At 42.3% G+C, this 24,957-nt stretch overlaps 1 protein-coding gene across 1 annotated transcript in view; it reads left to right on the forward strand.

Annotated features, from left to right (window-relative positions):
- The window catches only part of LOC145400393 (plasma membrane calcium-transporting ATPase 4-like), a 76,808-nt gene that overhangs the window by 39,835 nt on the left and 12,016 nt on the right, over positions 1-24,957 (forward strand). The window contains exons 2-13 of the mRNA XM_080272908.1: positions 11,540-11,734; positions 16,547-16,640; positions 17,041-17,164; positions 17,319-17,454; positions 17,826-17,921; positions 18,405-18,497; positions 18,881-19,083; positions 21,351-21,499; positions 22,173-22,508; positions 23,449-23,611; positions 23,992-24,093; positions 24,503-24,682. Coding sequence (XP_080129034.1) covers positions 11,540-11,734; positions 16,547-16,640; positions 17,041-17,164; positions 17,319-17,454; positions 17,826-17,921; positions 18,405-18,497; positions 18,881-19,083; positions 21,351-21,499; positions 22,173-22,508; positions 23,449-23,611; positions 23,992-24,093; positions 24,503-24,682 — 1,871 coding nt within the window. The remainder of the gene's footprint in view (positions 1-11,539; positions 11,735-16,546; positions 16,641-17,040; positions 17,165-17,318; positions 17,455-17,825; positions 17,922-18,404; positions 18,498-18,880; positions 19,084-21,350; positions 21,500-22,172; positions 22,509-23,448; positions 23,612-23,991; positions 24,094-24,502; positions 24,683-24,957) is intronic.

The raw sequence follows: 24,957 nt of genomic DNA on the forward strand, positions 1-24,957 counted from the left end.
GGACCTATGTAGCTTCTGTTGTAGTGTTTTTACCTTAACTTGGCCCAGATTTTCATCCTTTTGCAGCTTAGTTCCCGTAGCTCAGTGGTGGAAGAAAGATAATACTGCTTCTGTACATCCTATTCATAGCACTTCTTCGTGACTGGCATCATAATTTAGGGCTAATCTGATGTTGCAACTATATCCTTTATGGAGAGAGGACAGTATTAGGCCAGGTTAAAGTAAAAAGGGTATAGTTACTTCGAGAGCATGGCAGCGTCTTGACTGAAGCTCTCATTCTTTTTTCCCCTCAGAAATAAAAATAATGGTAGGAACACCGGACCATGATGTTGCAAGCACCAACAGAGTAAATTTGTTAAGTGATTATGCAAGAGAAATACCAAGCCAAGTCGTGATATGGAAGAAATGTACCTCGCCATTTAATCACGTATATAGTATCAATAATACAGAATCGTGAGGAGACACACAACACAGCATTGCCGTGAAGTGGTGTGTGATAAGAGAACTAAGCTTGACATGGCGCCTAAGACTACAAAGCCGTGTGCAACAACAGAAGATGTGGCAATCGGTGTGATATTTTTCCCTTAGGGCGCATATAGACTTGTGTATGTGGGGGGAGGGGGGAGGCGGTGTAAATATAGGTTGATATAGATAGATGGATAGAGAGATAGATTAAATACATACATACATAAATACATATAGACATGCATACATATAAGTAACAGGCATACAACACCGGAGAGAGAATCGTCTGAGGAGAGGATGTGACACCTTCAACTCTGAACACTATATTGAGGTTCACAAAAGACACGGTGGACAAGCATTGTGCCCTTACCATCTCAGCTGAAGGTCAAGACAACACGCCTCCCCACACCAAACATAATTTACATATTACGTCCGGCCCATTAGTGAGACAAATATTTCACTGCATCTGTTTCACGTTTAGGGCACGTCCGTCACCTTTCTCCCTGACGCATCATATCAGAGGGAACCATTTATGGGTGGAGAAGCGTACTAAACCTCTCTCAGCTCAGGAACATTATCAAGGGACATAATCTATATGCAGAGAATCACACCAAACCTTTCTCAGCTTAGTTGTGTTATCAGAGAACATTAACCATTGACAGAGAAGCATAAAAAACCTCTCTCAGCTCGAGAATATTATCAAAGATATCACCTATGGACAGGGAATCATACAAAGATTCGCTCAGCTTAGGAATATTATCAAAGAACAATTGGGAAGACAAGCATACCAGACCTCTCCCAGTTTGGAAATGTTATAAAAAATAATATCATCTATAAGCAGAGAAACATAACAAGACGCACACAGTTTGGGAATACGAGCCACCAGAGGAAAGTGACAAGCAGAAGAGGTGAAATATTAAACGAACCTTTATCACTGATCGTAAGGAGAAAAACAGTGAGATCAGAACACATATACAACACATACAGTGGTGATGGTGACTGAGTGGCTGGAGTGGAGGCAGAGTATCATGGCGCAAGATGAAGTGATGAGAGATGAGGCGAAAGTGAACTTATCGTGGCGGGTGAAGTGAACTGATTCTGGGAGAGCATGATGTATTGTAAAGGCATGTCACTTACTATATTTGTAAAGAGACACAGTTATCTTCCCAGAGGACCAAACCCTGCTAAGGTGAATGAACTATATTTTAAGATTACAAATATCGAAGTACTTTTCATTAAATAAATACCGTATCATCATGGTGCCGAAACTAGGGTAATTATTTCTTTCTTTTTTTATCTTCTCTTATGAGGGCTGACAAGCTAATTTATCAGTCTTCATCAGTTAATTTTCTAGTTAATGCACGCACTTTCGAACTGATTCTGACTGCCGGTAAATGAATTCAGTCAATAGAGGGAACTTACTGTAGTGCGTTATACTGTAGTCTGACCAAGATCCCTAACCCCTTTCACCTCAGTTGATGGTAGTGTTGTCAGACTGAAGGGTGGCGTTATTAGTAACCAAGGAGACTTATTCATACCTTAGACACAATTTTTTTTTTTTTTTTTTTCAAATTTCATGCAACAGCGACTTAAAACTCAAACTGTGATAGTGGCCCAGTTTCGCCAAGTGAAAACAAACGGACTGTAGGAAGTAAAAATGTTGAATAATCTTGAATGTAGATTTTACTAGTAGAATAAAAATTGGAACATCAGGACTGCATATCACTCACCTTACCTTGGCCTGGATTTTCGTGCAGTGTATTTCAGAAAGCTCTACATTCTCTCCATAGCACTTATTCGTGACTAGCACCATATTCGAGTGTTAATGTACTGCCACAACTCAGCATTCAGGGCGGAGAAATTCAAGTGTTAATCCATTGCCACAGCTTTGGATTCAAGATGGAGAGACGGCAATTGAAGGCCAGGTAAAAGTGAAAAGAGGACATGAGACGCTGACTTGTAATTAACGATGATAGACTGGGGGGTAATTAGGGTAGCTGTTATGTTGATGATATTACCCAGCCCTGCAGACCCCCACTTGACCTCTTAAGTGGATGTGGGTCACGTTTGGCAAGAATCCTGTCCTCTCGCACGACATTTTACGACAGATCAGAAGGAGCTTATGCCGCGTATTTTAAGTGGAACATCGTATTTTAAGTGAAACTATCCTATTTTAAGTGGAACTGCCGTATTTTAAGTGGAACTGTTGTATGTTAAGTGGAACTGCCGAATTATAAGTGGAACTGCCGTATTTTAAGTGAAACTGCTGTATTTTAAGTGGAACTCTAGAATTTTAAGTGGAACTTTAGTATTTTAAGTGGAACTGCCGAATTTTAAGTGGAACTCTAATATTTTCAGTGGAATTGCCGTATTTTAAGAGGAAGATCCGAATTTTAAGTGGGACTCTAGTACATTAAGTGAAACAGCCAACCAAAAATACAACAGAGAATGAAGATGGTGAAAAAATGCGGTATTGAAGAATAAAAAATGAAATGAGTGAAAGACCCGAAGGACTGAGTGGAGTATATGCGATATGTGACCTCGCTTGTCCTTCTGTATGAGGCAGGTCAGGGGGGCAGGCTCAACTACCCACAAGCGCTACCACCACCATTACTACCACTACTTATCTACCACTGTCACTACTACCAACATTACCCTTACCACCACCTACCACCACTACCATTACTACCACCACTACTTACCACCTACCACTATCACGACTACCAACACTATCCTTACCATATCAGCCACCACCACCATCATCACCACCACCACCACCACCACCACCACCACCACCACCATTACTACCACCACCACAACCACCAACACCACCATTAACACCACCACCATCACCACCACCACAACCAACACCACCACTAACACCACCACCACACACCACCACCACCAGAGCACTCCATTAACCCTCACCCAAGCACCTGTCAACCCAAGAATTACTCCAGATTGGCCTAAGTAGTATAAGGAGGCACAATCATCCACTCCAATTAGGTGATAATGATGACTAATGACCCGAGTTAATAGAGCCAGTAACTACCCACCTCTTCCGCGAATTTCTCTCGTATTGGCACGCATTTTCGTTGGCCTGCATGTTTTCGTGGCTTCTGTTCCTGAGTGATTTATTCTGGGTGTTGCACCTCTTTCACGAATTGCTTTTTCACTGGCACGCATTTTCGTTGGCCTTCAAGATTTCGTGGCTTCTGTTCGTTAGTGATTTATTCTGGGTATTGCACCTCTTTCACGAATTCCTCTTACATTGGCACGCATTATAAAAGTGTTGGTTAGGTTTGTACGAAATGATGGAGGATGGATTCATGCTTTTCAGTTACGGAGGCAATGCACAAGGGAGTCTGAAATAGGATCGAGGCTTTGGAGACTTTGTTAACACTTTTGTCGAAGCGATTTAGTTTGCACACATTACATTCGAGGTGTTTATATTCTCGCTACAGCCATACGATGTTATTCAGCTTAAGACTCTCTCTCTCTCTCTCTCTCTCTCTCTCTCTCTCTCTCTCTCTCTCTCTCTCTCTCTCTCTCGTCTTCTGAGGATTAGCAAAAGTCTACACCAACCCTCTCTTGGCGGCAGAAAAGTTAAATAATTTGTTCTTTTGATTCAGCTAGAGTGGCATACAGTCCTATGAAAGTTAAGAGAGTTTTTTATATTTTATTTAATTTACAGTACAATTCCTTTTTTTTTATGCTGCTGTTGCTTCCTGTTCCTGTTGTTTTCATGATTATTTTTGTGTTCATTATTATTTCTGTTTTCATTATATTTTCATTATTATTTTTTGTTTTCATTATTAATTTCATTTTTTCATTATTATTTTTGTTTTCATTATTTTTTCCATCATTTTTTCATTATTATTTTTGTTTTCATCATTTTTTCATTATTTTCCCATTATTAGTTTTGTTTTCATTATTATTTTTGTTTTCTTTTAGAAGTCTTGATCCTGCCTTATGAGCGAGGGACCCCAGTAGAACCCATTTTGAAACCTACAGTAACTACGTATTAACCCTTCTGTAGAGAAATTTAAGAAAACATGGGCTGAATTATGCCTTGGTTTAGACAGATTAACTATAGATAGATAGATAGATAGGTGGATAGACAGATAGATAGGCAGATAGATGTAATATGTATGTGTATATGCAGTGTCAACAAACATTAATGCAGCAGAATAGGAACACACGCACTCACGTCTAATTGCCAAACACTTATTGACAAGCACTCACACAGAGGTATTGGCAAACACAGCATAATGTGGCACAAAAACATACACACACAAACACACACCGTGGATAGAGAGATAGATAGATAGATAGATAGATAGATAGATCGATAGACGCCCTGGTGGTATGGGGTGTAGAAGGCTTGGACTGGAGATGGCCGTGTGTTGATGCGCTGAGTTGGGTGTAGGATGGGGCAATATGAGTTAACCTACATTAGAGAGAGAGAGAGAGAGAGAGAGAAAGAGAGAGAGAGACCCACTTACAGTACGAAAAATACCAACACAGTGAGATGCGCCATTCAAAACCCACTGAAGCGACCATTTCATAATATTACGTAGGAGTTCCAAATATCCTGGACTAAATACCTGAGTGATATTCCAACCCTCAGTTGCACAAGACACCAATCTAACAACAGCGACCTCCAACGACCCAGCTCCGTGGAGGTCTGGGAAGGAGGAGTGACCAATACTCATCGTAATGGGTTCCTTCCTGCTCACTAATGGTCCCTCTTTATTACCGGCCTCGTTATCTACCTTCCATTGACCCTTTGACCTATTTACCTGAGGACAGTCTTTTTTTTATTATTATTCAGTTACTTGCCTTTCCCTGATGTATTTATTCAGCTTAGGGATTTTTTTTTCAATCTGCCTTTTTTTTTTTTTCCGAGATGACGGGGTTTAACATTGCTTTCAAAATCCTTCCCAGCTGAAAAAAATCGTCTGGAGGGAGCATTAACGAAGGATACAGGGTGGTTCATGTTTAACACGCCTCTTTCACTTCACTGGGCCATTTCTCGTGTGTTGTGGAGACCGCTTAGTGTCTAATCTGCGTCGTTTATTCATCTACTCCCACTGCCATGCCCACACCAGCAGACTGAGACGTCCCCGTAGTACACAAGACTTCGCCAGGTGAATTTCTAGTGCAGCGCTCTTTATTGACATCCCTGCGTGAAAATAAGGATCCATATTCTCGTCGGTTGAGGAAGTTCCGTAACAGCTTCTTCTATCCGATTTATTTTATTTGTTACGCTTTATTATCCTCTTCTGTATTACATATATTCTTCCAGCACCGCCATACTCTGCATAAATAACGTATACAGAGATAGGAACCATATCCTTTTATACGCTATATTGGTCCGTACTCTCGTCTGTCGAGGAAGTTCCCTAACACCTCATCCTCAGCGATTTATTATTTTGGATATGGATGGTTAATGTCCTGTTGTACATTATTATGTCCTTAAACCCTGTACAATTCATCTTTATCGATCAGTCAAGTTTTCCACTAAATCTGGTTAAAATCGAAAAAAAGAAAAAAAAATCATTTTAGTATGGCCGGAATTAGTCTCACGGGACCGGAACTATTCTCACGGACCCAATGAGAATGATTCCGACCTTGATAGAACAAAAATCTTGTCCGATTTTAACAAAAGTTGGTGCATATGTTGAAGCACCTGACGAAACCTACGCGTTTTCAGAGCGGTATTTGAATGACCAGAACCACAACGCATGATCAAGACGCCACTCATATCCATACAGTAAAGAAAATTAATCTTGCATTCACCATCACCTACTCAGATTTTTTACCACCCCAGTAAGAAAACAGGATTATTGAGAAACCAGGGAACGTGTCGAGGTTGGTAGCCTGGAGGTGGATATGTTCGCGGTAAAAGCCAAACACACGGGCATTTGAGCTGCAATACTGAGAGGCGGACTTCATATTTCTCCCCTTCCTGAATGAAGCATCGACCTGTGACCGGGAATTTACTGTGGGGAATTTCAGGTTTCAAAAAGTCGAGGACGAAATTTGGCCCAATATTTCTCCTCTTCTGTTTCTTACTCTCCTTCGGTGGCTAATATTCCCAAGCTGAGAGAGGCTTGGCATGTTCCTCCGCTCGTAGATACAAAAATTTCTCTAATATCTCACGTCTTCTCTTTCACTTCCCTATGCTGGCTAATATTCCTAAGCTGAGAGAGGTTTGGTATGTTGCTCTGCCCATAGATACAAAAGTTTGCCTAAGAGTTCTCCTCTGCTTGTCGCTTTCTTCTGCTGTCTAATATTCTTAAGCTGAGAGAGGCCTGGCATGTTGCTCCGCCCATAGATACAAAAAATTTACCAAAGTTTTCACCTTCTCTGTTTCCTAAGATTTTCACTCCAGATTGTCATTTCCTCTCGTGTCTAATATTCTTAAGGTGTGAGAGGCTTGATAGGTTTCTCTGCCCATAGACGATTCTCTGATTTTATGCGCCAGGGAAGAAAGTAACGGTGCGATCAAACTAACAATAGAATCAAATGAGGGATTTCTGCAGTTACCCCCCCCCCCCTAGTGAGTTGTGTGTCAGCCTCGCCCCGCCTCACACCATCGGTACTACCACCTTTCCCTACCTCTCCACTACTCCCCCCGTTCCCTCCAGTACTGCCCCAGCCCAACCCCGCCCCGCCCCGACCCCGGTCATCATGTAATCCAGTGTTCCAGGAAGAGAGGTGAGGCGAAGTGGAATAAGTCGAGGTAAGGCGAGGTAAAGGGAGAGATATGAGGTTAAGTCATGTCAAGTTAGATGAGGTAAAGTGAGGTGAGGTGGTCAGGTAAGGTGAGATAAGGTCAGGTGTTACAAGGTGTGCCAGGGTGATATCAGGTCAGGTCAGATGTGGTAAGGTGGAGTGAGATGAGGTCAGGTGAAGTGAGGGGAGGTGAGGGTGGCACTTGATACTGTAGCTTGGGTAATGAGTGGTGGTGGTGGTGACGTGTGATCAATAAGCCCCCAGAATAACACCACCGACCCTCACGCACCACACCCACGCCGGGGCAGGACGGGGCGGGACAATGTAGGGTGGGACGGGCGGGGACAAAGTGAGACGAAAGTAGGGAGGGGCAAGGCAAGGGTGGAACAGAGACGGGACGGTGTGTGAGGCAGGGCAGAGGCGGGACAAAATAAGGTATGGGCAGGATAGAACGGGGCGAAATGTGGCATGGCTGAAATGGGAGGGACGGAATGAGGTAAAATTAGTTTGATTAGGGAGACAGTGGGGCAAAATGAGGCAGAATGAAGCAGAACGAAGTGGGGTGAGGCGGATCAAAGTGGGGGAGGATGGGACAAAGTAGGACGGGGCAGAGGATGATGACACATGATTAGAGTAATGCCAGTACCATACTATATTGTCATTCAGTTATTATTGCCTAGTAAATTACATCACCATCACCATCCTCATCATCACCATCATCATCATCATCATCAACGTCATCGTCAGCATCATCATCATTATCATCATTTTTCCCACCTTTACACTACACAAATGGTTCTCTTGTTTCCTGTACACTTATCCCTTACAATGGACACCCAGTTAAAATATTCTCTAGTTACACTGTACACTTATCTAATCATTTTCCTACACTCACACCAGTGTTTAGAAATATACCAGATTTTTATGTGTATGGGGAGGCGACGTCACAGGAAATAATTATAACATTTTCTATACTAGAATTTCCCTTAGCTTTATAAATATCATCCTAGGTTAAATAAATGAACTAAGAGAGTTATATGAGGGGAGTTATTTGTGTGTGATTTAGGATGATGATAAAGCTACATGATGGAGAATAAAAATGTAACCCTTTGATTACTTGGGCGGAGGTAATGAAGTTGTTATGGTAATAGTCTGTAGTAATAGTAGCTGTAGCAATAGTAGTAGTAGTAGTAGCAGCAGCGAAGTCACAGTGAGAACTATATGACTGGCAGTAATCACAGTCCCAGTACAGAGACATAACATTACCGTAGCATCACCAACACCACCACCAGTAGTAGTAGTAGTAGTAGCAGCAGCAGCAGCAGCAGTAGTTATATAAGAGTAACACGTAGAGTAATACACCTGGCAGTACAGTACATAAGGTCAGTGCAATCAGGCTCCCCAATGACTGCCTCCACGCCATTCTGATTTACAACCTCAAGGCCGCCTGTTCTCCTTAGCATGGTGGGGGGTGGAGCCCTTTCCGGCACTCACGTCATCTCGGCTGCCCTGCGTTCTCCCAGCCTACACCCCCCTGATTCACTGCCCTTATTACCCTCCCTCATGTACCCCCTGTTATTACTTCTGGCATTACGTACATTTTTTTAAAGCCAGTTTTTGCAGTAGTGGAACGAGAATTCAGGTTTTTTTTTATGCAAAGGAGAGGAGGAAATGAAGCCCTGCCATATTTTCCTATATGAAAAAATTTTAAGGAAAGGAAATCTAGGTCCTTTCATTTTTGTTAGTTGATCATATTTCCTTTTTCATTTTCCTTATCACGTCTTTGCAACAAGTGGGCTTCAACAGTCCCCAAATTGCAATTCCTTCTTTATGACATGGCCCCCTTCCCCCTCCAACCCTGCCAAGGCTACTCACGGGCTATAGGGCCACGAAATAATGAAGGTTACGTAAATGAGGTTAGCTACGAAATTGGAATGCGTATTTGGGGGGAGATGTAAGTGCCGAGTTCTCAGAAAGTGTGTGTGTGTGTGTGTGTGTGTGTGTGTGTGAGAGAGAGAGAGAGAGAGAGAGAGAGAGAGAGAGAGATGATGATGATGACGACGAAAATTGGGACAATAATATGAGGCTGTTTTCGAGGGAATTTTGAGTAATATTTTCAACGAGAGAGAAAGAGAGAGACAGAGACAGACAGACAGACAGACAGACAGACAGACAGAGACAGAGACAGAGAGAGGAGGGGGGAGACTGATGAAGGTTACGTCAGTGTGGTTAGGTAGGACGATGGGCTGACACGCAGCTAACATCAAACTGTGAGAGGTCATAATAGTAAAACTGTGTCGTTACTGAGTAGGGATAGAAATGCCTGAAAGCCGAATGAATGCTGAATGAAAGCTGAATGAAGCTGAATGGAGCTGAATGAAAGGAATGAAACTGAATGCAACTAAATTAAACTGAATGAGAGCTGAATGAAACTGAACGAAAATGAATGAAACGGAATGAAAGCTGAATGAAACGAAATGAAACGAAATTGAACTGAATGAAAACTGAATGAAATGTATGACAGAGGTAAGAATAAAAAGTCTTTTAACGTCCTCGGTCTAAAGGGATAGTAGTAGTAGTAGTAGTAGTAGTAGTAGTAGTAGTATAGTAGAAGTAGCAGTAGTAGTAATAGTGCAGTCCCAGGCTCAGATAAACGTGAACCCAGTGGACTGCAGGCTTTCTTCTCCTGCAGTCCACCATCCTCATTTCAAGGGATAGGGAAGTAACTGAGACGCATGTATAGCCACTTGCTTGAGCCCCCTGGATATATCAGTGCCACCACGTGAAGGCGTCCCTCTACAGCATCGGACTGAAGGGGTAAAATAACAAAATATGCCTTAGAGTGCATTAGTGCCTTTATTCTCGTCGGGTAACACCTTTTCCTGAGCGATTTATTTTGCTTGTTACACCTTACTGTCCTCTTCTGCTACATATATCCTTCCAAATGGCAATGCTCGGCATAAATATAGTACAAGAGGATATTAACCACCCATAATAAAAAAATGAATCGCTAAGGAAGAGGTGTTAGGGTATTTCCTTAACCGGCAATAATACTGGCCTTGGTCATGTGTAAATCACTGTCACGTACTTTCGTCAGGAGATTTAAGCATAACTACCCCGTCTGGCACTCAAGGTCACCTCTTGTTGCACAGGGAGGAGGAGGAGGGGGAGGAGGAAGAGGAGGAGGATGGGGAGGAGGAGGAGGATGGATGTGGGAGGTGGAGCGAGGAGAGGGGAAGAGGAGAAGAGGTATGAAGGGAGAGGAAGAGTAGAGCAGGGATGAAGGAAGGAAATGAAGAAGGGAGGAGCGGGGATAGGAGGGGTGAAGGGAGAGAGGAGAAGAGGAGGAGGAGGAAGCAGAGAGGACAGGAGAGGAGGGCTGAGGGGTGAAGAGGGGTAAGGGAAGGGGGAGAGGTGAGATGAAGAGGAAGGGGAGAGGAGAAGTAATAGGGGAGAGGGATGGGGTAGGGGGGGATAGAATTGCCAATGTAACTCCATAATTTAGCTGAATTTGGGAGGTCAGGGTTGCTAGGGAAGGGCTGCCGGGGCCCAGGAGAGATTTACTGCTCCTAACAACTGTAACTATGGGTAGGAGATTTTGCCTGACTCGTGTGGTGGAATATTGTAGATGTGTGTGTGTGTGTGTGTGTGTGTGTGTGTGTGTATGTGTGGGTGTGTGGGTGTGGGTGTGTGAAGGACATTTATGGCCGACACCCACAGACATTCTTTGCCTGTAATTTATGTGTCATGTTCTGTGTGAATGAGATTTGTGTAATAGAATGCGTAGTTACGTTGGTGGAATGTGTATGTATGTATGTGTGTGTGTGTGTGTGTGTGTGTGTGTGTGTGTGTGTGTGTGTGTTTTCATTATATTTATATGATGGTTTTATTTTTCTTCCTGACACCCTCATATAATTCAGCCCTGCCTCTCTCCCCTAAGTGTTTCTCTTCCCTGCTCCTCTTTCCTGGAAGTCGATGGCTGTTAAGTATTTATATATTGATGTATGTGTTGTGGACCCCTCCTTGCACGCACGTTACATGACTGGACAACTCTATATACATTCAAGTAGCATTGGCGGGTCCTGAAAGCCAACTACACGTAATGCGTAATATAAACACAAAGTTCTGTCTCTGGTGAAGTGTTCCGCTCCCACTCTTCTTACACAGTCTCCCCCTCCCCCTCCTCCTAGGACAAACGACTTTATCTTCTCAACCACAACGAGCATTTCTGTCTCTCCTTTGGGCAGATATTTCCTTCTTTATCACCAGACACTTACTTCCCACGACAGTCACTTCCCTCATATCCCACCACAAATTTATCTTCTTCCTTCAGGCATCAGCAGTAACCCCGATGACATAGCAGCGAGGCGTGAGGTGTTTGGATGCAACGTGATCGAGCCCAAAGCCCCGGCCTCCTTCCTGCGTCTGGTCTTCGAGGCGCTCAAAGACACTACCCTTATTATCCTGCAGGTGGCGGCCGTCGTCAGCATCGTCCTCTCATTCTTCCACTCAGAGGATGCCGTTGTAGGTCAGTGAAAGGGAGACTGGGTTAAGTTAGATTGGGTTTGATTAGATTGGGTTGGGTTGGATGGGTTGGATTAGATTAGGTGGGGCGGAGTGGGGTTGGGTTTGTTGGGTGGTTTGAATTGGGTGTAACTGAATCGTGTTTTGGTGAGGTGGTTTGTGCGAAACTGGACTTGACTGGATTGAGTTGGGTTTACTTAAATTGGGTTAAGCTGGATTATGTTTGCCTCGGTTTTGTAGAGGGAAGTTTGAGAAAATAGATGGTTTCTTAAGCTAGGTCTGGTCCGGTTTGGTTGGATCGATTATGCTTGGTGAGATTGGATTAATTTGAGTCAGGGTAGGTTGGACTGGACTGGATTGGATTAGGTCAGGCTTGTTTTGATTAGGGTTAGGTTAGGTTACGTTAAGTTAGTTTAGGATAGGTTAGATCCGACAGTACCACGAATGATATAAAAAAGACAGCTGTACTGAAGAGACTGGAATTATAAACATGACCAGTAGTGAGGTGGGTTGGGCTAGGATTTGATTTAGTAAGCTGAGGCGAGGCAATGGCGTTAGATGAAGTTTCGCATATGAGTGACATCCAGGAGCGATGTCCCCTTCTTCAACACGTAATAAATTGTCGTGGATCATTGTCTGTCGATTATGTGATGGTATTAGCTCCGTGTGGTAGGATTAAGTGTAGTGTGTTGATACTAATGTTGTGGTGCTAATATCGTTGTGGTGTTAGTGTTTTGGTGCTAATACCCTTGTGACGGTAGTGTTTTTGGTGCTAATATCCTCATGACGGTAGTGTTTTGGTGCTAATATCCTCATGACAGTTTTTGACGGTAATTTTCTGTCTCTAATATGTATGGAATGCTAATATTTTCCTACTAATATTCCCATGACGTTAATATCCTGTCACTAACATCCTTATAACGGAAATGTTCTAAATATTTAATCAAAATAATTTCAATCCTGTCGCAGCACGATACCCCTTTCATTCTAACTTGGCCTAAATTTGCCGTCTCTCCATCCTTAATGCTGGCTTGTAACAGCAGATAAACATTAGAATATGATGCTAGTCAAGAAGAAGTGCTGTGGAAAGGAAGTAGGTGAGCCGTAGCATTATATCTTTGTTCCTCTGGGCTTACCTGAAATAAGCTGCAAAAGGGCGAAAATCTGGGCCAAGTTAAGGTGAAAGAACAGTAATATCTTTTTGCTGATAATGTTCTGATGTTTATGTGCTTATGATACTAATATTCTGATGCTAAAGTTCTCATCATGCTATCTTTCTCACGTTAATATTTTGGCCTGAATTTTCTCTTATTAATTCCCTTTTCCTTAGACCGTCCGATGCTATCCTGAAGAAAAAAAAAATTATATACCTACTCCCCTCCCTATGTCATCCTTATCCCTGTACTAAAATAGAGTCGTGATCAATAATTCCTTTACACCAAAAATAAGTCTTAGGAGTTTCTTTTGTTCTTCTTTTTCTCTTTTCTTAAATAGGAATAATCGAATTTTCTGGAATCTCGTCTCCTAAGCCGAGAGTCCCTGTGTAAAGGAATATTTGACCTCTGGCTGAAGTACAAGATGGTTCATATATTGCTCATCTCAGCTCTTGTGTGTTGTGGGTACGACTTAGCATCACCAGTTTCTATCCTGCATTATTTTCCACCTTTCCATGACCCTTTTTTCTTAATTATAGTGTCTGATTTTTACGTTCACTAACTCCAAGGCTGATCAGTAATTTCAGGGAACAGCCAATACCTCTGCGTTCACCACACCAGCAGACTGAGCCGTGCCCGGAACACAAAAGATGAGAGAGTGTAATTTTTGGGTCACCCTGTATGTATATCCTTCTAACATCTTCCGACAGAAAATGTTTTGGAGTTGCGAGGGCCATTTTTGTTTGTTTGTTTGTTTGTTTGTTGTTTATGTGGTGGTTGTTTGTTTGTCCACAGTAGATCCCGACGACCCATCAACGATTCATGATGTCGGTGAGTCCTGTCTGCTTAACTACTTCCTGTCTGCTCATTTACCGTCTGCTTGTATGTAAGGCTTTGTCGATTTGTGTTAGCATCCCCACCACCCACCCACTCTTTCTCTCTCTCTCTCTCTCTCTCTCTCTCTCTCTCTCTCACTTCAGTCTGCCCACACCTGTCTGCCCACCCTTAGCCTCTTTTACTCCAATTCACTCCCTTAACCTCTACATGTTTTCTGTTTACTCTTGCTGCCACCAGACGATTTTATGCAAATTAAGAAAAATCCCACGCTATTTTTAAAGATTTATGTAACCCCTCCAGCTCGAAATCTCCCTCTAAATCTTTATAAAAATCGTCTGAGGGTAGTTTAAATAAAGAGAAATTTACGCCATTGGTTTCAGGAGATGTATTTTATCCATTCCCATCTGTTTTCCCCTGATTGTTCACCCAGTTTGTTCACTTTTTATTCTGTTCACCAGTTTGGTTCTCCTGTCCTGTTCATTACTGTCTGCTATATTTTGATGATTGCTATCCACTCACTTTTGTCTTTTCACTTATTTACTGCTCCTGTCTGACCACTCCTGTTTGCTCATTCTCCACATTTTGACAGCTCCTCTCTGCTCTCACCTTTTCTCACCTTTTTACTGTTCCCGTCTGTTCAGTACTGTTTGCTCACTCCACATTTTGACAACTCCTCTTTACCTACACCTGTCCTCACTTTGTTACTGTTCGTCTGTTTACTGCTGTCTGTTATCTCTGTTGTCCACATTCTCAGTACTCTATATTCTCTTCTCTTTATTCGTAATTTGAGTGTTTACGTTCGTTAGTAGTTGCTCACTCTGTCCACATTTTTACTACTCTATGTTCACTTTTCTCTGTTCGTAAATTGAGTGTTCTGCGTTCATTAATATCCTCTCATGTCTGTTCACAATCGTATCTGTCTTTCCTATTCACACTTTGGTGTTTGACTACCCTTGTCTGTAAAATACGTCATTGCAACCATAGCAACGAAAGAGTGATGGAGTTTCAGAATAACCCACAAACTCAGAATTTCCCACAAAAAAGTGTGAGTACAGTATCTAAAGTTAATGGAGATACCTTGACCCCACAAACAGGTATGATTTTCCCTTGCATTTCAAAATCGTCTAGTCTGAAAGAAAATTCTGAGTGTAGGTGTAGCAAAAGAGTTTATCTAGTGGTTGCTGTTCAGATGGAAGCGATTTCGATCCTAGAAAGAGACAGGAAGTAGTTTTTGGATCTCAATTTTGCTATAACAGAATTAATTTATTTTTCCACAAGGCCCACCAACATTTCACGTAAACACCACCGCTCATACCATCACACAATTCCTCAGTGAAGCAATCCGGGTATTTATTCAGTAAGGAAGGTAGATAAATGTGACCAAACAGTGTCTTTTGAACGTGTGCGTCGTCTGCTATGTTAGGAAATTTTATGTATTATTATTATTATTATTATTATTATTATTATTATTGTTGTTGTTGTTGTTGTTATTATTATTATGAATGGAGGACACCTGAAATCGAATGTAGAGATTATTTTTTATTAAATTTGTTTTTCCTTCCTCTGATCACCTTGTCGAAAAATTATTATTATTATTATTATTATTATTATTATTATCATTTTTATTACTGTATTATTGTTACTGTTATTATTAGTGTTTGTGAGTGAGTGTGTGTGTGTGTGTGTGTGTGTGTGTGTGTGTGTGTGTGTGTGTGTGTGTGTGTGTGGAATTGCTCCAAGCCCCAAAAACCAAACACACCGACCTCATAATCCGTCTCCTGCATAAATCCCTTCACGGCCTGATATTCCTCCTTAAGCTGAATAAAATCGTCTGAAGGTAAGGAGAGAGAGAGAGAGAGTATAATAATTTCATTGCGTCATACTGCAGCTTTTGTACCATTGTTAGTAATCACTTCATCGGGCGTATCCAAGGACCGATGTGTGAAAATTTTATGAACACTATACTCCTACTGCCACACACACACACACACACACACACACACCTTAAAGATCAATAAAAGAGAGAGTAAAAATGAACTGATGTTGAAGATTATCGAAAAGCATTAATCTAGCTACATCCATAGTTATTTTTTTTTTTCCATTTCTTACTACTTTATTTCCATTTTTATTTATTTTTTGGCACAGTTGAGTTATAAGAATTTGTTGTTGTAAATAGTGATGGATGAGTATTGAATATCCGCTAAGCAATCGAGGCGAATTCGTAAAGAGCTGAAACTACCTTGCACTCCACTTCATAAAAATCAGAACAGGGAAAACGGACATTCTTTTTTTCTTATCGGTTCCTGCTTTTATCAGACGATGTTAGTAACCTTAAGAGAAGCTAGTAGTAGTAGTAGTAGTAAAGGTGGTGGTAGTAGTAGAAGTGGTAGCAGCAGCAGCAGTAGTAGTAGTAGAAGTAGTAGCAGCAGCAGCAGCAGTAGTAGTAGTAGCAGTAGTAGTAGCAGCATCAGCTTATCAGTAACAGGAGAGAGAGAGAGAGAGAGAGAGAGAGAGAGAGAGAGAGAGAGAGTAATGATATCGTATAAGGGGGTCATGGCATTTTATCCTGCCTTGCCTTGACCTAATTGAGAGAAAGTGTGCTTGCTCCTGGTAATATGTGTACATGCCAACACGCACATAGGGTACAAGGTCACACACACACACACACACACACACACACACACACACACACACACACACACACACAAAATACCCCTCCCACCAGACACACAACTCTCTCCTCTCACAACCCACTCCCTAACTCCCCACACTTTCTTAACCCCCTCCCCCGCAAGCCCCCCTAACACCCCCTCCCCCCACAGAAGAGGAGACGGAACAGGCCCCCCCTTGGATCGAGGGCGTGGCAATCCTGGCGGCAGTGGTGGTCGTCGTCCTCGTCACTGCATTCAACGATTATACGTGAGTTGTAACAATTTTTATAGTTTCCCCTCTTATGTCTTCTCTTTTTTCGTTTTCTTCTTGTCTTCTTTCCTGATGTATGAATTTGAAGTTTTTATATATACAGTAGTTTCCCGTCTTTCTCTTCTTATGTTTCTTTTCCTACCAGTTTCTTTCTTGATGATACACGTAAGTTTTAGCATATTTTTTTATAGTTTCCCCAATCACATCTTTTCTTTTCCATTTTCTTTCTCTTTTCATCACATCATATCACCTTGTAAACTCAAAAATTCTTGCTCATTTTTAACGGGAAAGAGAGACAGTTAATGGCCTTCAAAATCGGATAGGAAATACACACACTTTCTCCAAAAAATGCATCGTATCTTACTTATAAACTCAAAAATTATTATTATTTTTGTAGGAAAGAGAGACAGTTCCGAGGCCTTCAAAATCGGATAGAGAATACCCACACCTTCTCCGTGGTGAGATCAAGGAGCATCATTCAAGTGCCACTGTCTGAGATTCTGGTGGGAGACATCTGCCAGGTGGGTGAGACGGACAGACAGACAGACAGACAGGCAGGTAGGCAGACATACAGACAGAGACGGACAGAGGAAGAAAGAATGATAGAAAGAGCTATTAGAATCTACGAGTGGTAATAAAACCCTGACAGTGCTAGTGGACGTGTGTACCTTTCAGATCAAATACGGCGACATGCTGCCTGCTGACGGTGTGCTGATCCAGGGTTCTGACCTCAAAGTGGACGAGTCATCACTAACTGGCGAGAGTGATCATGTTACCAAGCTGCCCACCACTGACCCCCTTCTGTTCTCTGGTTAGTACACATGCACATATACTTACAGACTACGTACATATATATATATATATATATATATATATATATATATATATATATATATATATATATATATATATATTAACATTTCTCTTTGTGCTTTATTGCTTAGAACACACAAAATTTTGAAAATGTATCATCTGAAAAGAACATGGTTAGAGATAAATAGATAGGTACATAGAGAGAGAGAGAGAGAGAGAGAGAGAGAGAGAGTGAGAGAGAGAGAGAGAGAGAGAGAGAGAGAGAGAGAGAGAGTGTATGTAACTCGGTTTCTTTGTGTGTGTGTGTGTGTGTGTGTGTGTGTGTGTGTACCTCTGTGTATGTGTACAAACGCACATATGTGTATACAGGAACCACAGTGATGGAGGGCAGTGGACGTATGGTGGTGTCAGGCGTGGGGGTCAACTCACAGGCGGGCATCATTATGACTCTTCTGGGTGCCACAGGTCAGTTACTTTAGCCTCGTATTCTGAAAGGATTTGGAGATTTCGTAACACCTTTTCCTTGGCGATTTTGTCTGCATAGTATACTTCATCCTCTTGAGTGCTGTTGATGTGAAGTGTATTGATATAAAAACGGTATAGGTAAAGTACATGTTTTTGCAGCACCTCATGTTTTGTATACTCTTCGTTCATGTGTATTCTTCATGTCTTGTGTTTACTTCAGATCTTGTGTACATGTCTTGTGTACACATCATGTCCTGTGTGCACCTGATGTCTCACTTTCCATGTATACTTTCCCTTTTGACCTGGTGGTTTGCACAGTATATCTTTTTCTTATTATTTTTGACTACTGTGACTGTAAAATTAAGGATAAAAGACAATAATATACTTGAATATCTGAATACAACTTGAAAATTTACAATCCTGAGCACCTGAACAATGAACAAACGCTAAATAACCACATTAATAGTGACCTGTGCATTACAGAGAAGGGCAAGTCTAGCAGTTCAAGCCACAAGACCGAGCGATCAGTGCTACAGCAGAAACTCTCCAGGCTGGCCATTCAGATTGGGTATGCAGGTAAGAGTTACACCTTGCTTCTATACCAAATAATTAGTCACGGCTGTTACCTAGAAACTTATATTTATAAACCTTACCCTTCTATTTAATATATATCTAGTTTGCTGTACTTAACGTATTTCCATTAAAATGTTGCACATCATGTGTCCTTAGTAAATGTATCGGTTAATGCACCAATAGGTAATTTTTTTTTTTTTTTTTTTTTTTAGAGTTGTTAAATTAGCATGAATTATTGTTTATGCAGTAGCTGCCGGGTCTGGTCCTTGTGAGATATATGTGGAGAAATGCTCTTCAGAATATACTGTTATGTATTTCTTGTCTGCCTTTGGAGACGAAGATAAACTCTGTAACTTTTGCACTCATTCATGGTTTCCGTGTTGCAGGTTCAGTGATCGCGGTGCTGACAATCGTGATACTGATCGTGCGGTTCTGCGTCAAGACCTACGTGGTGGAGGAGCAGCCCTTCAACATGCGTCATGTCAACTCCTTCCTGCACTTCTTCATCATCGGTGTGACGGTGCTGGTGGTGGCTGTGCCTGAGGGTCTGCCGCTCGCCGTCACCATTTCACTTGCTTTCTCCGTCAAGGTGAGTGGTCATGATGACTTATATTTTCTGGGAAGGGAGGGGAAAACATCCTGCCACGAAGTCATCGGTTTTTATTTCAACTCCAACCATAAATGATTACGGACCAACTATTAGGTAAACGAAGATCAGTGTTAATGTAGTGAACGTTGGTGTAGTGGTGTGTTTTCGGGTTGTGGAGCAGGGCGTGGGTATTGTCACAGGCAGCAACATGAAAGACTAAGCATTCACACCCTTTCCGGATCAACAACAAAATATCCCTTAAATTTCCTAGACATGCCCTGCCTCAGCAAAAATAATAATAATAATTCGTTTTCGTTTTCGTTTTCGTTTTTAAAGGCTCCAACATGCTTGCATGTGTCGGCCTTGGTCACCTAATGGCGGCTCTCCATGCTGCACGATCCATTGCAGCCTCCCTGTTCAGTCCCTTAACCCTAAGGTCACACTTAATGACCTCGTCCCATGTCTTTCTCGGTCTACCCCTCATAACCCCACCCCCAATATTAACACTTCTCACCTTCCTCACCCAACTATCATCCCCCATCCTCTCCACATGTCCAAACCACCTCAATCTACCTCTCCTCATCACAACACCAATACACTCCAATCCCATCCTACCTCTCAACTCTTCCATTGTAAACCCAGCCCCTCCAGGCCTTGGACGCAGGGACGCACTGCACATCCACCTAATCATTGTCATTTCTGTACGTCTGAGCCGGCGAATGTCTTCCTCCTTCACTGCCCAGGTCTCACTGCCATACAGCATTACACTCCTAACACACGCTGCATACAAAGACCCCTTAGCACGTAGGGAGAGCCCCCTCAATGTCAGGAGAGGCAAGAGCTCCCTGAACTTCTTCCAACCACTTCTCACCCTAGCCACAGAGCTAGCTCCAGCCCCACCTCCAGCACACAACATGTCTCCTAAATAACAAAACTCTTCCACACACTCAAGAGATTCACCAGCAAGTTCAATTCTTTCACGTCTGACGATCTCCACCTGCTCACCCCGGCACGCCGTACACATAAAATCAGCATTATCTCGCAGTCTACCTCTGATACCACTACATCTCTTATGCACCCATTTATCACACACACCGCACAAGATGGAATTACTTCCCACGCCCTTGTGGCAAACTGCACATGGCCACTCTCCCTCGTCTTTGACAGTACCGCCACCAACCCTAGATATCATCACTTTTGTTTTATCTGCATTTACCCTTAAACCTTTTTGCCCCATACCATCTCTCCACTTCCTAAACCTTTCCTTCGCCTCCCTTTCATTCTCTGCAATCAACACCAAATCATCAGCATACAACAACTCCCACGGGAGTCCGTTTCTAAAGTCACGTGAAAGGGCTTCAAGTACCATGATAAACAACATGGGACTCAAGACTGACCCCTGATGCACACCAACATTCACGGAAAACTCATCACTCAAATCTCCATTCACTCTCACCTGGGTGTGAGCACCCACATACATGGCCATAACCACCCTAACCAGCCACTCCTCCAAGCCAAGCTTTCTCATTGCCCACTTCACCACCTCTCTAGGGACTCTGTCAAAGGCCTTTTCCAAATCAACAAAAACAAAATAAAGATCCCTTCTCCTACCAATATATTTTTCCTGAAGCTGTCGAACAATGAATATGGCATCAGTGGTCCCCCTACCTGGCATAAACCCAAACTGCATCTCATCAATATTCACTCTTTCTCTAATCATACCTTCTAAAACTCTCTCCATTACCTTCATTATCTGATCTAAAAGCTTTATACCTCTATAATTCCCTCTTTCCAGGGCATCACCCTTCCCTTTATACACATTTACAATTACACTCTTCAGCCAATCATCTGGGACAACACACTCATAAATAATCCTATTTATCAGGTCAGTGACTAAACTCACCCCTATATCGCCTGAGGCCTTCAACATTTCGGCAGTCAATAATAATAATAATAATAATAATACAGGTCTTTTTGAGATGAATGTTGTTTGAAGGGAAATAATGCAAAGCCGAAGTTAATGAAAGGGCTCTTATATTAATGCAGATATATTTATGTGTCTACCGTGCATACATATAGAGCAGAATATTCGTCGCATCAACAACACTCTCAAGGTCCCTGTACTCATTCTCAGTTGAATCAAACCGTGTGGGATTAGCTGGAATAAAATACTTGAGAAGACGTAGAAATGAGAGGGTTAAAGAACAGTATGATATGTAGACTTGGCGATTAACGTCTGTCTGATGGAAGTGTTACTTGTGTTCCAGAAAATGATGAAGGACAACAACCTGGTGCGACACCTTGACGCGTGTGAGACCATGGGCAACGCTACCACTATCTGTTCTGACAAGACCGGCACCCTTACCACCAACAGGATGACCGTGGTGGCCGCCCACATTGCTGGCACCACGCACAGGTCAGGCATCCACACAGGTTAGGTACACACACACACACACACACACACACACACACACACACACACACACACACACACACACACACACACACACACACACACACACACACACTCACCATTTGCGTACCATGTAAGTTTTACACATGGCGTTACATCGCTTTCCATGCACATAATCTTAGGGAGCTGTTAAATATGTTGATGTAAGATTACATCAATGGGAGATTTTTCACACGAGAATCTTATCCTGACCAGGAACAGGAGTGCTCCAGTCACAAATTAGACATTCTCCTTTTTCAGTGTATCTGCAATGGGAACAGAAGCTGACTAAGATATTGCTTGACATAATTAACAGCAGTGATCTGCTGTAGTTAACATTTGGTGCGTTATCAGAAGTGTTAAAAAGCTCCGATTCCTGTAAAAGACACTGAAGACTGACTCAATTATTTTGAGAGTTTCATTGCAACATGAATATGAATATTTCCTTTGTAACTGTCCTGTATATAGACAGATAGACTGAACTGTCTGATCCTTCAGTGTATGTACAGTGACTAGTTCATGTTATTAAAATTAATCTTTAGAAATGATATTTAAGTATATGTCGCCATTCCTTTTCCATATTTCTATAGCCCTGTACGGTTTAATATTTTACATGAATCTTCGCCAACCTCCACAGGTCATTGCCCAAATATGAGTCACTACCAACCAGTGTGGCAGAGCTAATGGTCCTGGGCATCAGCATCAACACTAACTACACGTCCAAGGTGGTCCCTTCCGACAACCCAGGGGAACTGCCAAAACAGATCGGCAACAAGACGGAGTGTGCACTGTTGGGGTTTGTAGGGGATCTTGGCCGCAGCTACACCACCATCAGGAACAACTACCCTGAGGAGAAGTTCACCAAAGTGTACACCTTCAACTCGGCTCGCAAGTCCATGTCCACTGTGGTGCCACTCGGAGTTGGAGGCTTCAGGGTCTTTACTAAGGGAGCCTCGGAGATCATTGTCAAAAAGTATGTTGAGACAACAGTGATAAGAAGGATGTGTTTGTAAAATATCTCCCAGAATTAAGATATCATCCAATATTGCAATCATATCAATAAGAGGAGATGGATAATGCACAGTGGAATGTGCAGTTGCACGTACAAGTAGCTGCCTAATATCAGTTGTTCTAAGTATAATGTGCATTCATCCACTGAAGTGGGGAGCATGCAGTTTGTATTGTACACTCACGTCCTGAAACACTAAGGTGATCGCTCCTATCCAGAGGTTTTTTTTGAAGTGTGTTGCTCTTGTGACAAGATGCTCTCTTGGCTTCAGCCAGTGGCCCTTGGGCGGAATCAAATACTGTACAATACATGACCCTACGGTTCACATCATGTGCTGTAACTCATTAGACCACAAGAGCTGCTCTGCTAAATAGGTATCTTTAATTATATGCAACTTATTACTTTCGTTGCTCACCTGTAGTTCTCGCTCTTCCCATGTTCATGTATCTACTTGTCTGTCTCCTTTTATCTTACATCACCTCTCAGTTTTTAACAACCCTTTCCCCCTCCCCCCATTTCAAAATAGACTGCATCAGCACATGTTTTTTTTTCCTGGATCGTGATATTCTGAAAGTGAAGCCAGTATTGCTCTAGGTTTTGCATTTGCTGGGTAAACCACTTAAGAAATTGATAGTTGGCAGTAAATTTGTATTGCAGAGTACTACTGTCAGATTGTTACTTTAAGGTTATTTTTGGTCTAGGTACAAAATCTACAATTAATTTTTGACAAGGGATGTGAGCGTGTATCCTGAGAACTGAAGGGGTATGGGCATCATACATACATACACTCATAAACTTACGTAAAAACATTGATACATCCAGTTAGCCATCCATACAAATACATATACGTGAATATTATAATAAAACCATAGTCCAGCTGACGTTTGTCCATTATCCCCCTCAGGTGTGAATATGTGCTGAACGAGAAAGGCGAGGTGGAGCCGCTGAGTCAGGAGGAACAGAGGGAGCTGGAGAGTGACGTGGTGGAGCATCTCGCCTCTGATGGACTGCGTACCATTGGACTCGCCTACAGGGATTTTGTGCCCTTTGATGCCAACATAAACCAGGTGAGATTTGACGACTTCAGGCTCCTGTGACTCACTCGCTGTTGAATTAAATTGTGGTGGTGGTGGTTGTGTTTATAATAATGATGATGATAATGATGATGATGATGATGACGATAATAGTGATGGTAGTGATGGTGGTCGTAGTGGTGCCTGTGCTGCTGCTGCTGCTGCTGCTGCTGCTGCTGCTGCTGATGATGATGATGTTGATGATGATGATGATGATGATGATGACGATGATGAGGGTGAGCAGGAGGAGGAGGAGGAGGAGGAGAGGGATGTAAAAATTCAGTTAAGTTGATAGGAGTTTTAGTATATAAAAAAAGTAATCCTTCTCAAATAAACAACTGGAGCTTACCTTTTTTTTTTTTCTTTTTTGCCAGACGACAATCTCAGAACCGCCAGATTGGGAGGACGAAAACGGTATTGTCTCTAACCTTACGCTTTTGGGCATCCTGGGGGTGGAGGATCCTGTCAGACCAGAAGTGAGTCATAATACACCTCCTCAGTACAATACTCTCCATCGTTAAGTTCAGGCTTTATAAAATACACCCAGATATATGGATAAGATAGTCAGCTGTTGTTTTGTTGTTTTTGTTGTTTTCACCCCAGTATAAAGCATTCCCAGTCCCAGAAAGCATTCGTGTTTTGAGACCGAGTTGTATATATATGGTAACTCCAAATCATACAGTGTTGTAAAATGAAGTAAAGTACATTTAAAGTCTCACAGAGCTTTTTATTTATTATTTTTATTATCCACTCACACTGTCAAACCCATGCCCACACAAGCAGACTGAGCCGTCCCCACAAGCCATAACATACCACCAGGTGAATTTTTAGTAGAGCGCTGTTTTCGGACCACCCTGTATACTTTTTTCTTTTTTTACGGTGCAGGTTCCGGAGGCCATAAGCCTGTGTCAGCGTGCGGGTGTGACGGTGCGTATGGTAACGGGGGACAACATCAACACAGCGCGCTCCATCGCCATGAAGTGCGGCATCCTGCGACCAAATGATGATGGCTTCGTCCTTGATAGCAAAATGTTCAACAAGAAGATAAGAGACGAACTGGGAGAGGTTAGTCGGCCCCTACTTGTGAGTGGTTTCATGCCTGCATGCGCTTCCTAAACTATATATAGGGCAGTACTGTCTATCCCAGTTACATGCTTTAAATACCACATACCGATTTCAGCAAGAAAGTAAGAGACGAACAGGGAGAAGTCAGACACTGCGTGATTATCTACTGGTGCCATGCTTGTACTTGTTGCCTCGATGGAAAAGGTTACTTTTTGATTTTATACGTGTTTACGGGCACTGAAAGGAAACCTATACACGTGAGGGCATCCACCCGG

This window comes from Coenobita brevimanus, chromosome 52 (genome assembly GCF_032717465.1).
Source record: "Coenobita brevimanus isolate Jiangsu-jjx chromosome 52, ASM3271746v2, whole genome shotgun sequence".
In the NCBI taxonomy this organism is placed as follows: domain Eukaryota; kingdom Metazoa; phylum Arthropoda; class Malacostraca; order Decapoda; family Coenobitidae; genus Coenobita; species Coenobita brevimanus.